At 44.0% G+C, this 17,076-nt stretch overlaps 1 protein-coding gene across 3 annotated transcripts in view; it reads right to left on the bottom strand.

Moving 5' to 3' along the window:
- Positions 1-17,076, bottom strand: part of LOC133408365 (membrane-associated guanylate kinase, WW and PDZ domain-containing protein 3-like) — a 120,952-nt gene that overhangs the window by 7,060 nt on the left and 96,816 nt on the right. For all 3 annotated transcript variants that reach the window (XM_061687170.1, XM_061687171.1, XM_061687172.1), the window contains exons 9-19: positions 15,628-15,728; positions 9,620-9,811; positions 7,323-7,958; positions 5,537-5,568; positions 4,229-4,400; positions 4,055-4,149; positions 2,395-2,602; positions 1,788-1,964; positions 1,273-1,458; positions 887-983; positions 232-334 (exon numbers count right to left, since the gene is read on the bottom strand). In XM_061687170.1, coding sequence (XP_061543154.1) covers positions 232-334; positions 887-983; positions 1,273-1,458; positions 1,788-1,964; positions 2,395-2,602; positions 4,055-4,149; positions 4,229-4,400; positions 5,537-5,568; positions 7,323-7,958; positions 9,620-9,811; positions 15,628-15,728 — 1,999 coding nt within the window. The remainder of the gene's footprint in view (positions 1-231; positions 335-886; positions 984-1,272; positions 1,459-1,787; positions 1,965-2,394; positions 2,603-4,054; positions 4,150-4,228; positions 4,401-5,536; positions 5,569-7,322; positions 7,959-9,619; positions 9,812-15,627; positions 15,729-17,076) is intronic.

Consider the following 17,076-nt stretch of genomic DNA (forward strand, 5'->3'; position numbering starts at 1 on the left):
AGATGCGGGAAATTGTGATATTTGATGACCTTAGCCAAATTTTGACACCAAAGGAACTATTTTTACTCAAAGCACCAGAGTTTTAATTAAAGTGTTGAACGCGGAAGATGGGACGGGACCCCGACCTCATCTGGTCTCGCCTGGGGTCCCCGTCAGCCCAGTCTCTGTGATTTTCCCGAAATCAACACCAAAATAACGTTTTAAAGTCTTGAGAATATAAATCATTGTCACCTGGTTGGGTCCGGTCACACACAGAGCCCCCTGCTCCACTGGGATGTTTTTGTGTTCGGACCAGGAGATGCCATCTCGTTTGTCTTCCAGGTCCAGGTTGTAGCTGTCACACACACACATGCGCGCGCGCACACACACACACACACACACACACACACCTTGTCAGTTGGACACATTAGTGTACATGCAACATGCTGCAGGCAAAACACTACAAGATCCATTTTGCAAAGTGAAAGAAAAACAAATGCAATGCTCGAGGCTTAGTGGACCAAAGCAGTGTGGATGTTGTGTCGGATGGTTCGGACATTTACATTTCGTAATCGCATCCTAGATTATGGTGAATTTTGTTTGAAAATGTTTGTATTTCTGTGGACCAGAGGCTGTTTTTTTTGTTTTTGTTTTTCGAAGATAAGTTTGACACATAATTAAAATAATGGAAATAAAATAAATCTGTTCCATAAAAAAAATTAAAGACTGAACAAACAACAAAACCAGTGGTGAACCTTACCACTTTTGTCTGTAAATATTAACTTTTTTTAGTTCTGTCATCTTTAAAATTTTCCCCCACTGGCTTATCATACAATTGTAAAAAGGTATACACAAAGAAATAGCCAAAATACAAATGAAAATTCTGACTTTGTACTAAATTCCTTACCGTTCATCCTGTAGCGCCGAGCGTTGGCCGATGGCTCGGTGCTGAAGAGCTGGACTCTGTCGAGCGGAACTGGCACCAGATGGGGGACCCTTGTACTCTAAAATATTTGAGATCCCAACAGTTAACAGACTCAAAGTCACATAATCACAAATATTTTACACTCAAGGAGGACACAATCATCTAGTTGGGGCACCACAGTGATATAATCGTGTTATTTATTTGAAGTTATTCAACCCTTTTGCAATTCTCCACCAAAACCTACATATTTAATGCAGATGCTAAAATATTTATAGCAACTTCTCGCATGCTTTGAGTTCCTTGCTGATGTGAGCACCTTCAGCCCCCCGAAAAACTGATTTTGGACATTTGGAGAGAGCGAAACCCACCGTCCTCGGGCACCACAGTGAGCGTGACCACGTTGCCGGCGTCCTTGATGAGCTGGACGATGTCGTTGTGCGAGAGCTCCAGGATGGAGCGACCGTTGACGGCCGAGATGCGGTCGCCGACGTGCAGCAGGCCACAACGGTCCGTCGGGCTGCCTTCGATGATGCGGCCGATCTTGTGCGGGATAACTGAGAGGGGGGTGAGAGGGGAACAAGTCAGACAAGACAAAAACATTTACACCTCAAACAGAAATATGCTGCAGTTTACTGACTTTCTTCATGAACAACGAATGTCTTTAAAGGTCCCATGCAATCAACTGTTTTTATTTTTTGTATTTTTATAATCTTTTATGACCATTTATGGGGTTTGCAAGACGTTTTGGGTTAAAAATGCCCAGGATGCCCTTTTTCAAGCTATTCTAGTTGGTCTTTTTCACCTGGCAGTTGAGACCGCTGGATTTCTCATTAATATTCAACATGCAAATTGAAGAAGGTCCAAGAACCGCAGACTAGCTCACCTCCGTGCGGGGGTCTGCTCTTGGATGTGAGGATGACGAAACCGAAACCCTCGGTGTCTTTGCGGTGCAGCGTGATGTCGAAGGACTCGTGGTCAAGGGCGCTGGGCATGGGCAACCGAGGTAGTTTGGGGGAGCCGTTCACCAGCGTCGGCGCCATTTCCTCCTCCTCTGTGGTGTCTGGGGTGAAACGATTCAAGGGATTCAATTATGCCAAGTAAAGGTCTTTTTTCAATTAACACTAATTAAAACAGTGTTGTCGTCGTTGTTTGTTTGGATGAAAACGGTGTTTCAATGACAGAGAAACTGCAAAAACCTGGGCAGACTAGGCGGAATAAGTCGCTTAGTTCCCCGCAACATAAACATGAACACACACAACATTGTAGAACGACCACATGTCCGAATCTACTGTTATGTTATAGTTTAAAACAAAATAAAAATGACTATTATGAAGAAATACGCAGAAACGGCAAGAACAGAGGTAAACCGGACGGAAAAAATTCTGTACGAACTGTGATAACTACACTGGGTGTTTTGGGAGATGTCAAGACTGACGCAAACTGATGCATTGTGGGATTTATCGCTGCTAGTGCCGGCATCACACGCTCACCTCTGTAGATGACTTTCCTGCGCACCGTTAGCATGACTTGACCGTTGCGGGCGGCGTTGGTCATGAGGTCCAGCACTTGCTTGTGTGAGCGGCCTTTCACCATCACGCCGTCGATGCCGATGAGTTCGTCTCCGGCCCGCAGGCGGCCGTCCTTTTCCGCGGCGCCGTTGGGCACGATGGCCCCGATGTACACCTGGGGGAACACGTTCTGGCGAGGGGTTAGTACCTTTGAACCTGTCATTGGGATATCACGATATACAGTATCAATGGGGATCTGTTGCGCTTGTAGACAGGATTCATCTTTGGTTTAAGGTAACTTTCTTTGTACTCTGCTCCTCATAATATATTTTTTTTGTGATGTGTGCGCGAGCCACATACAGTCTAGTTTATGAACTGCTGCCTCCAAGAGTTAAAATTCTTTTTACTGTTTTCGTTTGCTCGTGTGTAACTTTTGTATGCAATACACGAAACCTGTGCGATCCGCAGGCAATAGAGACCGAGCCCAGTTGCGAATAGCAAGAAAAAGCGAGTAATTGACACCCTCACAAAGTGTTTAGAATTGTCTAAATTAAGAGTCTAGACCGTAAACATTCCGCTAACTATGATCCCAACACATTTTAATATAATTACAAACTCATCTTACAACATTACTCTCATGTGTGTGTGGCATGTGGCGAAGTCTGTCCGTGATTTCCACTAACAACCCAGACTACTTAGCTCCCCCAATATTCAAAGATGTTTGTTTCTCAATCGATATGCATCACTTCACCATACTTCCTCGACACAAATTACTACTTTCCTAATCGCAAAGGCTTTTGCGCCACCTTGTGGCAGTTTAAAAACATTGTATAAGGAGCACAAAAACATGAACAGGTGTGAGTTTTTTTTTAAAGAAAATAGTTGAGGATAGGATCTGTGAAATGTAAATAGTTGAGGTGAATTTGTGAATAGTAAACTGTGACTAGGCAGGGTAAATCTTTGATGTGGTGTTCGGGTTTAACTTGCACGTTTGGCTAAAGCGGATGCCTTTATTGGGTCTCAAAGGCTTTGTTTTGATTGGTTTATTTTGGAAGGTGTGTGTTGGTGAGAGGGTGTGCGCCAACTGTGTCGGGGTGTTGTGATACGGAGATTTACGGTTTCATTTCCTGATCAAACTGAAAATGCAATTTTTGGCCTATTTTGAGATTGCAAATATATAGCATAGTAATCACTAAAGAAAATGACAAAATCATGAAAAATAATATTGATGTATAATAGCGGTTGAACTGATTAGTCGACGAGTCGACTTTACTACTCCGCATCGACGTTTAATGCTTCAAGTTGACTAAACGCTAATCACCTGTTTTTGGCCACTTGTCTTCCTATCGGCCAATTTACAGAGGACTTTTGACTCACCGGTTTGTTGCTGCCGCCGGACTATATTAATCTGAGGAGCAGCAAAATGTCAGGCCAACAAGGCCAGAGTATGAAAATAATTCAACTGTTGATGAGAATAGCGGTTAGCTAGCTAGTGTCAAATCTAGTAAGGTTAAACGCTTACCTTTGGCGTTAGCAGACGTAAACAACACGTTCCAACTAAAATTACTTGATCGGCATTGGAACGGAACTATATAAGTTTCTGATTCTTTTTATTGTTTGCGGTGATGTTCCGTATACTTACTGGCTGCTGTGGACCTTCTCCGCCCAGAACACGGAAGCCAAAGCCCGTCTCGATATCCCTCTTGAGGAACACATCAATGTCTTTGGTGTGGGGCTCTGTGGAAGACAAAACAGGTCAACCATTGTCACTTTTGCACATTGTGTCTACTGGTCGCAAGTGTGACGACGGGCTTACGTCTGCTCTCCAGCAGGGCTTTGGATTTCAGGTACATCTCGGTGGCGTCTCGCTTGGGGGAGTCGGCTGCGGCAGCACGCAGGGTACTCGTGTTGGAGTGGTAATGTAGCGCATGGGGAGCCGAATCGCCGATGGCGTCCAGTGTCTCTGTGCTGGCCGTCATTTCCTGCCTCTGTACGGATGACGTGGGGAAAAGGTTATCCATCCATTTAGTTTACATTCAGAGCTGGATCCTTTTTTTTCCAACCACCATAGTCAAATCCCTCAAAAGTGATACATACACAGTTCAACTCAATACAACTTGAGGAGTTCAAACCATCTACATGTGTGACATCACGTAAGACGTCATTAACAAAAAAAGTGTGATTTGCTTTTTCTTTGGCTTTCATGGTTGCTGTCACAGTAGTGTAGCAAAATAGACACAGAAATTAAACTTTGTCTGCTCAGCAGACTACTGTACTGTGCGCAAATAAACTTACTAAGCATACGTTACTGTAAACACACCTTTGAAAGCAAATGCCTAAATTGCCACTAGGTGACAGTATCGCTCTGCAAACACCTTACTGTTGTCTCTCCATTGTCGGGTCTTCAAAGGACGAGCAGTTTTACTTTATTTTACTTGTATTATATTGTGGTTAACTTTTCTTCCATCAAAATCCAATTCCAAGTTTGAAAAAAGTGTCTCAAAACATTGCCTTTACAGTCAATAAAAGTATTATGACGGTGACAGTGTGAACCTGGAACCGAATTAATTCACTTTACATTATTTCCAATGGGATTTTTGTTGTTGTTGAGAAATGAGACCCAACAATAAGAACCGATTGTGTTCCGTTTTGGAGGTTCTGCTGTGTTGATAGCGGCAGTAAAATCTCTTTTCAGGAAGGACAAAGGGCATTTTTCACTTTGCTGCAATTGCTGAGGGTTCTAAGCTGCAGGATTGAGATTTCCCTCAAGATTTGACTTGCCTCCTCATCCTAAAAGGGGCAACTTCTTTTATTACAATTTTTTGTTGTATTAATAACAGTGCCCTATCCAAAAAGGGCGCTCATCCATGCTTCATTAGCATGCCAATCCCCTGACAATGGTCGCTAAGATCCCCCTAAACTGAGACAGGAAGCAATTAAGACTTTTCCAGGGCAAAACAAAAGGAGGCGCTCAGAATCATAATCAACATTCACATTTCCATCATTTAATTTGGCGCCGCGGAGGCTTAGCGGTTAAAACCGGTGGGACGACAATGGGCTTGGAAATTAAACCTAGTGCTGATTCCACAAAGGAACCCCCCCAAATAAAAGTGCTTCTACTCACAGGCTTGAGACTCTTCACAGGCGACGTTTGACCTACGAGGAGAGAAAAAGAAATCTGTCAAATGCGCCTTTCCACGAGATGGCACTCCCTCCCTGAGCGGAAGTGAAAAAGCTGCTCTGGCTCCATTAACGTTCGATGCACATGCATGTGATTAAAGATGGACAGGGAGCGTGGCGCTTGTGCACAGGGACGACAATGCGGTCCGAGCGGGACTGCTAAGACGGCCGATTATTCACTGACCGATAATACCCCCCATTCTCTCTGCTTGTATGCTATGTATCTCAAGCACTCGGATTGTTCCCCACTCACTGCATAAACTCGATTAACAAACAGTCCTCGGGAGCCTGAGGGGACCTCGCAGGGGACTTGGCGTGATGAGGGGTTAATGGAGCCTGATGGAAAGTGGTGGAGTATGGCTGGAAGCGGGCGGAGTGAGTGGTAGTTGGTGGGGGTGACGGATGGGAACAGCGGGAGGGATTATATCAGATTTTGTTGTTGCTGTGCTGTAATTGGAGCTTTAAGAAGAAAAATGCTGGAAACACTCTATTACAGGCGGCCCTGGGTTTACGACATACGACATATTTAATGTAACAGAGAAACTAATTTCTGTAGGAATTGCATGTGAATGGCGACGAGCCGACGCTGACGTGAAATCCTGTAGGAATTACAGTAATTGAATTGTTTTAATGTAGAACGTGAGACTTGAAGTTGTAATGTTTGAATCAGTGAGAAATGTGGAGGAAGGAATGTTTTGCCTTTCTTTCTTTACTTTCTTTCCCTTTCTTTACTTCCCAAGATAACTATGTTAACGTTCTCTCAATTGGAGAACTATGTTGTGAAATTGTTGACATTTTTAGGAAGTGATGAATAGTTCCATTTGTGTCCTGATGAGGCTGAACAATTTAAAATTGGAATGGTTTGAATCGGTTGAAAATTGTGGAAGGAGGAGGTAAGTACGTAAAATATGTTTTATTTGGGGAATTTTGTTGCAAAGAAGTGGGAAATTTGGGTATGTGATAATAGCGCCGCCCGTATATGTCATAAATGAGCTGAACAGCTTGAAGTTGAAATAGTTTGAATTGGCTGCGAAATGTGCAATGAAGAGGTAAATATGTAAAATGTCTCTTAATTTGGGGTTTTAGGGTCAAAATACAGGAGTTTGGGGAATGTAATAAATAGTTCAGTTTGTGAATGAGCTGAACAATTTCAAGTTGGAGGTTTTTAATCAGTTGAGAAATGTGGAAGGAGGAAGTAAATATGGTAACTCTCTCTTTATTTGGGAATTTTAATGTGAAAATGATGCACTCCGTAACCGATTACATGGAGGACTCAGTTTAGACGACAGAATTCTGTTCCTACGACTTCTATGCAAGTCAGAACGCGGCGGAGGAATCGATCACTAACTTACGCTAGCGCCGTCGTAAATCATAATTCACAGTTAAGTGAAAAACACTTCTAGGTTCTTCATAAATATTACAGTCGAATGAAAAACAATAAGCACAGCAAAAACAGAACGCATGAAGACGTATTCTTACGCCGCTACACAAACTAGTTCATCGCACGCCGTTTGTAACCTCGAAATTTGATTTGTCGGCCGTCAAAAACTTAGGACTCAGGACTTATATAAAACTATATAAAAAAGTATTTGAAATGGTCTATCCATAGCGCAGATTTTCACCTAGAACTGGTGGTCTGGAATGTATCCCTCCACGATAAACAGGGGCTTTATATATGACTAACATCTCAAAGATTTAGGAAGATAAAACCTGAAAAATTAACGCCCTACCTCCACGCAGCACAAGCACTTCGACCTCACTCCCCACGGGGAAGTCTTTGAGGATGTCCACCACCTGCGCGTGGCTCAGCGTCTGCACATTCTGCCTGTTGATCTCCTTGATGACGTCCCCTTTCTGAAGGCCGCGGCACCACTGTACGTCCAGGATCATCTTCACCTTCTGGCCCAGCGGGCAGTCGGCGATGGCGAAGCCGAACCCGCCTGGCCCCTTGATCAGCGGCACGCTCACCAGCTCCGGTTGGAGCATCCCAGCGGACGAGTCGCCCTGCCTGCCATTGGGCAAGGCGGCGACGACCGGCCGGCCGCTGGAGTCGGTGGTGACGTAGTGGAGCTCCTGGGAAGAGCCGTGCAGGACGTCGCCTTTGACCAAAAGCGGCTGCCCGTTGATGAGCGGCACGGCCGTCACCACCTCGCCACCGTGCAGCGCCTGCGGTGGGTGGTTGGCCGGCGGTGGAGGCGGCGGCAGAGGGTCGTCGGTGTTGAGATCCACGTCCGGGGGAAGCGGGTAGCCGCGGCAGAGGACCATGCCCGCGTACTGGTTGACGGGAATGGACTGGAACATCTGCACCACCTCCGGATGGGTCTTCCCCAGAACGCATAATCCATTAATTTCCACGATCACATCACCTAGAATGCAAGAACAGTGAAATCAAATCAAGCCACGTTCCTCTCACTGTCACCGGGATTATGCCTTTGAAATATTCCGAGGCCCATCAATCTTCTTTGCTGATATCACGGAGGCAGCTGGCTTCATCTCAGCACACTCAAGACTGCAGCAAGGCAATGAATGTCAAGGTCAGGAGAGTATTGTATTCCACAGTGTTAGGCTAATGCTTTTGACCAAAGCCCTGTTAACCATCTTAAATGTGTTGACATGGAACAACAATACACGGACAAGACCACAGACAAGAGAAAGGCCTGGAATTTGACGTTGAACTGGTGAAGAGTTTGGAAATGTGCGAATCCTGACGCTTTAACCTCAGCGGTCGTCTGTTTTGTCGCTTCTTGCTGAGATTGTGAAAAATAAATATTTGGAGTTTGAAAAAGATTGCTTCTACAACATCAACTCTTAACTGTAACACTGGAGCATCTTGGAACATACAAAGGCTTTAGAAAATCTACACACCCCTGTTCAAATGCCAAGGTAAATCATTTCAACATTTTTTCCCCCCACCATTGTGACCTATAACCTGTACAGCTCATTTGCTTATTAAAAATCTTATCGAGAGGTAAAAAAAAAAAAAAAAAAATTGCAGGAGTGTGCAAACCTTCCTATAACTGGGATGTGGCTGAGTTCAAAATTGCCATTTCACAATGAAACTCATGTTAAATTGGAGTCTGCACCCATCTGCCACTATTTAAAGTGTCTCTGACTAACCACATGTAGATCCCAGCTGTTCTAGTGGGCTTTTCCTGACAGAAGTCTCGAACGTTTTGTGCTAACACTGTGATTTGGAACTGTTCATAATTATCTCTACATTATTTAAGGCCCCAGTTCCATCTGAAGAAAATCAGCTCCAAAGCATGACGCTGCCACAAACTTGCACCACTGTAAGTATTGTGCTTTTCGGTGGTTAACAATGTTGCGTTTGAGCCAAACATACCTTTTGGAATTGTGGGCAAAACGTTTAACCTTGGTTTCATCGGACCATAACAAAAGTGTTTGTGAGAATTTGTAACGCAGAACAAAACACAAAACCTGTGGGCTTCTGCTCGAAAGCAAAAAATAAAAATAAAAATAAAATGTTAGCGTGTGTGTGCTGACTCCCATTTAAGACAAGTTTGAATGTGATTGGTTAATTGTGAACGCATCCCAGTTATCTGAGGGTGGGCACACTTGTGCAAGCATATTATTGCAGTTGTTTACTTGAACTTCCCCTCTCGAAAATGGAGTTGTACAGGTTACATTATGGGTGGAAAAGAGTTTGAAAATGATGTAACTTGATCTCAGTTTTTTATATTACAATAAGGGTGTGTAGACTTTATATCCACTGTATATATCCAGTTTATTACAGATACCCTTTAAAATCATGTTGGTTGGGATTCGGGTTAAGATAAGGGCTACATTTGGGGTTAGGGTAAGGGGTTATGTTCAGACTTAGGGTTAGGGCACAAGGTTGGAGACACAGAACAGGATTCTTACGCCAGTCCAGGACTCTTTTGAATAACCTCCCCAAAGTCTTTCAGTCAAACAACACCCGGTAACCTAAAAAGTTCAATCTGTAGTTGAAACGGGATTCATTTCTTTCCACATCTGGTAGAGTCTTGTGTCGCTTTGTGTTCCTCACCAGAGGCCATTTTGTTGTCGTGGGCAGCGGGGCCGTCACTGAAGACGTTTTTCACTTGCAGGAACTCGTCGGTGCGGTCGCCCCCGATGATGGTGAAGCCGAAGCCCTGCGAGCTCTTCTTCAGCGCCGTGCGGTACATGTCGCCCTTCAGCTGGCTCGGGTCGACAGTGAAGCCCGGCACGGCGCTCTTACCTGCGGACGCAAATTGTAATTCTTCACTTCCTGTAGATGTCCTGATACGTTTGTACATGTGTTGGTCTGGAAGTGTCCAATGCTGATTTAATGCCTAGATCCAATTTTAAAAAAAAGTGTATTAATAATACATATATAAAAGATATATAGAGTTTAATCGGGCTTACCTGACTCTTCCCCGATTGATTTAAATACGATTATGTTTCTTATTTAATCATAGATACGCCACTAATGTAGCATATTTACATCATATGGAATTGTCTATACTTTCATTGTACAGTTTAGATGAACAATGGTTGTTTGCTTAATGTGTTTGTTGTTTGGGCAGACGCAGGTGTGTATACGTCACCAATCGGTGTATAGTGGTATCTTGACGTTTGTGCATCGTGATTTGATACTTTAATACAGTAAGTACATTGAGATTGTGCTGGTCCTTCTGGTGTAAGCACAATGGCCACCAGGGGGCAGTATAAAACAGACACAGACAAACCCCCCCAAAAAAGCCACGGATTTCTGCTGCTCACGGTCTAGCCCCCGTCCATATTCCCTGCGAACAACGAAAATTTGCAGATTTGTTTTTTAAGCGGCGGCACGGTGGCCGACTGGTTAGAGCGTCAGCCTCACAGTTCTGAGGACCCGGGTTCAATCCCCGGCCCCGACTGTGTGGAGTTTGTATGTTCTCCCCGTGCCTGCGTGGGTTTTCTCCGGGCACTGCGGTTTCCTCCCACATCCCAAAAACATGCATAAATTGGAGACTCTAAATTGCCCGTAGGTGTGACTGTGAGTGCGAATGGTTGTCTGTTTGTATGTGCCCTGCGATTGGCTGGCAACCAGTTCAGGGTGTACCCCGCCTCCTGCCCGATGACAGCTGGGATAGGCTCCAGCACGCCCGCGACCCTAGTGAGGAGAAGCGGCTCAGAAAATGGATGGATGGATGGATGTTTTTTAAGCCCAAACATTCATGAATAAGCAGGGATAAACCTCCAACAAGTGTTTTCAGGGTTCGTTTCCCCCGAGAGAAGAAAAAAACTAAAAGAAAAAAAAAGAAAAATATTGAAAAAAAAAAAGATACATTTTTGAAAACATTTTGAAATAATATTGAAAAAAAAAAATCCGTGGATAAGTGACTCTGCGAGTGGCGAGCCGCAGGTATGTGGGGTCCACTGCATAGAGATATACACTACAAGAAGGACACGGCCACAACTTAGGCTTAGTAAACTGCAATAATGTTAGTCTTCTTGTCTCAGAGAATAAATAATATATACCCGGCTAGTATCTAAAAAAACCTGTGAGTTGGGTCACTCGTAAGTCAAAGCACTGGACACAGGTATTTGGATAATGTGAATTTGGCATTGAGTTGTATACATCTGTGTTTCTACAACCCCAATTCCAATGGAGTTGGGACGTTGTGCTAAACATAAATAAAAACAGAATGCAATGATTTGCAAATCATGTTCAACCTATATTTAATTGAATACACTACAAAGACAAGATATTTAATGTTCAAACTGATAAACTTTATTGTTTTTAGCAAATAATCATGAACTTAGAATTTTATGGCTGCAACATGTTCCAAAAAAGCTGGGACAGGGTCATGTTTACCACTGTGATACATCAACCTTTTCTTTTAACAACATTCAATAAACGTTTGGGAACTGAGGACACAAATTGTTGAACCTTTGTAGGTGGAATTTTTTCCCATTCTTGCTTGATGTACAGCTTCAGCTGTTCAAGAGTCTGAGGTCTCCGTTGTCGTATTTTACGTTTCATAATGCACCACACATTTTCAATTGGAGACAGGTCTGGACTGCAGGCAGGCCAGTCTAGTACCCGCACTCTATTACTACAAAGCCACGCTGTCGTAACACGTGCAGAATGTGGTCTTGCTGAAATGAGCAGGGGCATCCATGAAAAATACGTTGCTTGGATGGCAGCATATGTTTCTCCAAAACCTGTATGTACCTTTCAGCATTAATGGTGCCTTCACAGATGTGTAAGTTACCCATGCCAAGGGCACTAACACAGCCCCATAGCATCACAGATGCTGGCTTTTGAACTTTGCATCCATAACAGTCCGGATGGTTCTTGTTCGTCTTTGGCCCGGAGGACACGACGTCCACAATTTCCAAAAATAATTTGAAATGTGGACTCGTCGGACCACAGAACACCTTTCCACGTTGCATCAGTCCATCTTAGATGAGCTCAGTCCAGAGAAGCTGGCGGGGTTTCTGGGTGTTGTTGATAAATGGCTTTTGCTTTGCATAGTAGAGTTTCAAGTTGCACTTACGGCTGTAGCACCAAACTGTATTTACTGACATTGGTTGTCTGAAGTGTTCCTAAGCCCATGTGGCGATATCCTTAACACATTGATGTCGGTTTTTGATGAAATCCCTAAATTCCTTCCAATTGTACGTTGAGGAACATTGTCCTAAAACTGTTCAACTATTTTCTCACGCACTTGTTCACAAAGAGGTGAACCTCGCCCCATCTTTGCTTGTGAATGACTGAGCAATTCAGGGAAGCTCCCTTTATAACCAATCATGGCACCCACCTGTTCCCAATTAGCCTGTTCACCTGTGGGATGTTGCAAACATGTGTTTGATGAGCATTCCTCAACTTTCTCAGTCTTATTTGCCACCTGTCCCAGCTTTTTGGGAACGTGTTGCAGCCATAAAATTCAGTTAATGATTATTTGCTAAAAACAATAGGGTTTATCAGTTTGCACATTAAACATCGTGTCTTTGTCGTGTATTCAATTAAATATAGGTTGAACATGATTTGCAAATCATTGTATTCTGTTTTTATTTATGTTTAACACAACGTCCCAACTTTGTATTCGCATTGGCAGAGGCCGATTTCCCATTGGTTTTGTACACACACTGAAGAAATCCAATTCCATCATTATTTGTTCCAATTTACGCTGCCAACAAAGCATATCCCAAGTTCGCCACTTGAACACAATAAAAAAAATAAATAAATAAAAATGAATTGTATCACTGAAACCATACAGTGTAAATCCAGCCATACAGCATTCAGGACATTCATCTTCACCACATAGATGCTTATTCATTGAAGATTCTGGAATTGTCCTTCGGTGTCAATGTGAGTGCGAATGGTCCAGTGTCAGCGCTGTGATTGGCACGTGATCAGTCTGGGCTGCACCCCGCCTTTCATCTAGGATAGGCTGGAGCTTCCCTTTGACCCCGACTGGGATTCAAGAATATAAATAACGGATGGACTGACTTGTTATCCTTGGAGGTAAACAAGTAGAGTGAAGCATCACTATCAAAAGCCCAAATTGGCTGAATTATACGGTATATTTGCACACAGACATATACATCTCCCCTCGCCCTTCCTTGCGTCCTTTGGGTTTTTCAGAGTGCTCTGTAAGTTTCCGAGTAGTGTGCGAGGAATTTAAATGCGAGCGTTCTCATTCTATCAAACGGTTGAGCAGTTAAAAACATCCAGCGCGGACGTGCGCGGCAGCCAGCGAGGGCGCTTTATCACAGCCGCCGCGGACTCCAGATGTCCACACACTGTTGCCGCACGGATCAAGCGGCGCTCATTTGCATAATCACATTCAAATTGCTTGATAAACTCGGCGCGGATTTGTTGCGCTTCCTCCTCTGTGTAAATGACAATTTGACTCTCTGACTGAGGTAGAGGAGGAGGACAAGACGTAATGGTGGAAATGGGTGAAAAAATACATGTGCAATATAGTTCTGTACATGTGAAATTGTACATTCAGAATAGTAGGGGGATGCAGAGGTGTAAACCTGCATGCGCAATAGTACAGTTTGTGGCACTTCGTGAAAATTACACTTTGACTGTCAAACTGAGCTAACAAGAGGAGGATCAGGTAATGTTGGAAGTGGGTATTCGTGTGTGTGTGTGTGTGTGGGGGGGGGGGGGGGGGGGGCTCCAGTTAAAGTAAGGGTCTCAATGTTTGTGGGCAGACATAAAATAAAACATTTGTGCCGTGTGTTTCTGTTCCTTGCAGGACTCGCTTGGCCGTAGATCTCTGGTGAATTTCATCGGCACTGTAGTCAGACATTTCTCTGATACTATCCGTACGGAACAACAACGACACACATGGAATAGTAGCGGTGCGTAGAGGTGGAATATTGCATCTGCAATTGTACGTTTGGAATATTAGTGGTATGTACAGGTGGAATAATACATGTGCATTACTACATGTGGAATAGTACATGCGGTTTAGTAGGAGTATGTATAGGTAGAATAGTACATGCGGAATAGTAGGGGTATACACAGGCAGAGTGATACAATAAAAGCATATATACTGCTTGAATAGTACATGTGTAAGTGTATGCATTTAGCATGTGTGGAATAGTACATGGATGTTAGTGTATGCATAGTACACAAGTTATAGTACACACGTGTACTGCACGTCCACGTCCAAAGTACAAGTTTAATAACACATGTAATTAATGTGTAATAACAAGAATCACGGGTGATGTGGTTGCATCACAGCTGCGGTGTGGTAAGCTTGTCAAGTTGCATCATTGGTAACCAGAGGAGCGAGAGCGGTTTCATCAGTCTCTGCACACCTGTGCGTGCCTGTGTGTGTGTGTGTTTGTTTGTGTGCGTGAAGGGGTGTGAGGGGTGGGGGGAGGGCGGCTTGTCTGATTATGCTCGGTCCCGTCTGATGTGTTGTTCTGACAGCTGCAGAGCCCACCCCCGTGCCCCCGCGCCTGTTCACACTCTCGCTCCCTGAATCCGTGCATTTGCTAGCAGCCTGTTGCAACGTAATCCACAACACAGCTTCCCTAATGGACTGCTCCCTGCATTAAAAGCTACAGAGGAGCCGCTTAATGGCGCACGGACCAAAAATGAATCGTTAGCATGCGTGAGCAACAAACAACTCATCTTGACAATCACGTTTTAGGTTAATTGAAGGTCACCGACCTGCGTGAACCCGCATTCATCCCACGGGGACAGAAAGTCAAGTCTGCACGCAGCGAATAGCCAAAGAAATTAAAGAACAATTATCGAGCAGAAAATAAGCGGTGGGGCAATTTTAGATCAGCAGCAATGAATTTTAGCACTTTCAATGGATTTTCGTCATGTTTGACGGGTTGAAGTCATGCAAAGGGCAAATGGAAAATGTCGTCTTTTTGCACTGTGGCCAATAGGCCGACCGGAACGCACATCCGATCACAGTTCCGATTCACAGTTTCAAGATTCCCGCCACAAGCACCCTTTTCTTTCACTTAACACACACTGGTGACTCTGAAATGCATTTTATTAAACACAGGGTCAAATTTGACCCTGAACAGCCTCAGTGTCCACAAATTGTACAAAAGAATGACCTTTGTTCGCAACAGCAGCTATCCAGCGCAACTGCGATGTGCAGTTAGCTAGCTAGCTATGCCTAACCCCCAAAAATGCCTCTTCCCTTGGCCGCTTTAGAGCGCCTCGTTGTAGCGTTGCTGCTGAAACTCAGTTGTGCAGACACATGAAAGATGCTACACGAAGTGGCATTCAGTTTTCCAGGTCGTAGTAGTTGTAATTGATTGACAGTTTTTGATGCCTAATTTTATAAACCGGTAGTTGGCAAATTTTTTAATCATCCAAATTTAGCAAGGTTGTTAACAACACAATTCTCTGTGCTGTGTCAAATTCAGAATACATCTTTTTTATTCATACATCAGTCCATTTTCCATACCGCTCATTAGGGTTGCAGGTATCTTACTTCCAGTTGACTTTAGGCACCTGAGGACAATTAACCTAGGAAGCACTTTTTTATTTTTTTTATTTTTTTTTTTAAAAATGTGTTAAAAATGGTTACGTCCTACCATGAGACGCAGCGGCCTTCTGGATGGTGGCCGTCCCCTGGCTGAGCCTCTTCTTGGCCTCCAGGACCGGGTTCTCAAACTGGGTTTTCTGGTTGATGTGGCTGGAACGCAAACAAGCAGAGTACATGTACGTGAGGGCGTGCACATACTGTATACGTCCGCCGACCGAGCGCGCTGTGTCGCTTTGCCGCGGTCAATTATGCGTGCGATTTCCCCGTAAACGAAGCCGACGGCACCCGTTATTATTAATCCACTCTTCAATAACGCAGCGCACGTACGGCAAAGGCCGGCTCGCCTCCTTTTGTAATGGTATTCAGCCATTTAATATTGTAGGAAATGAACCTAAGGGCCCGCTCGTGAAATAACAAGCGAAATTGCCTGATGGCCTCCTGGCAGGAAAAGTGAAAGCCATTGTTCCACGGCGAGCTGAAGCTGCCCATCTATCTTGCGTCCCCTCTACTTGTCCAAACAACATCTCGGCGCTGTCACGGCGACCTCCCAGGATTCCTCCCACAGGCTGACCAACAAAACATATATATATTTTTTAAATCACCTTATCTAATGTCAAAAAAAAAAAAAACTACCACCGCAAAGCCTGCAGAGCCCACAATCAACTCTTAATCATCGGGGGAATCCTGGTCATCTGTTCCTCCTTGCAGGCGTGTTACATTAGCCTGGAGCATCCGCGCCCGAGATGGACGCAGTGAGACGCGTGCTGGATTTCTGATGTTTATTTTTAAACATTAACATCCCGTGACACACAAACACACTGATCACGTGCGGGCCCGGAACATTGCAGCCGCACAGCAATGACTTCACTCACTCAGTCTGCTAGTGATTCGGCATAGTGTGTGTTTACTGTAAGGAGTACATATGTAGTAGCACATGTACGTTCCATTATATATGTGCAATAATATTTAAGTTCTATTGTACATGTGAGGAACATTTGTAATAGCTCATCTGCAACAATACTTGTGAATGTGTTTCTAACAGTACATTTGAGGTTCAAGTGTAATAAGGTGTATTTTTAATAGCACATGTGAGGTATGTGCAGTAATACAAATGATGTACACGCGGGACTGCATGTTAAATTACAAGTGTGCACGCACGCGCATTACGAGGTGCACGTGTAAATGTACATGTGATGAAAACACATACTACATGTTAATTGGATGTGTGTAATAATATTTCAGCGGCACATACGCATCAGTACATGAGTGTATTAGTGTAGAGGAATAATACTCGGGTAGTATACACACGATGGTACTCGTGCAACAGTGTATGCGATGTAAGCCTGTAATATGTGCAATTGTATCAAAGGGGAGGAGCTTCATTGAATCAGGTCACAGCCTTGTCTGAGAGAAAAACAGGTGCTTTGCCCCCATCTTGTGGCAACTATAGGCAATTACAAACATTTTTTGCGAGGCTAGTACATGTCTACTAAGACAT

The sequence above is a fragment of the Phycodurus eques genome, chromosome 10, assembly GCF_024500275.1.
Source record: "Phycodurus eques isolate BA_2022a chromosome 10, UOR_Pequ_1.1, whole genome shotgun sequence".
In the NCBI taxonomy this organism is placed as follows: Eukaryota; Metazoa; Chordata; class Actinopteri; order Syngnathiformes; family Syngnathidae; genus Phycodurus; species Phycodurus eques.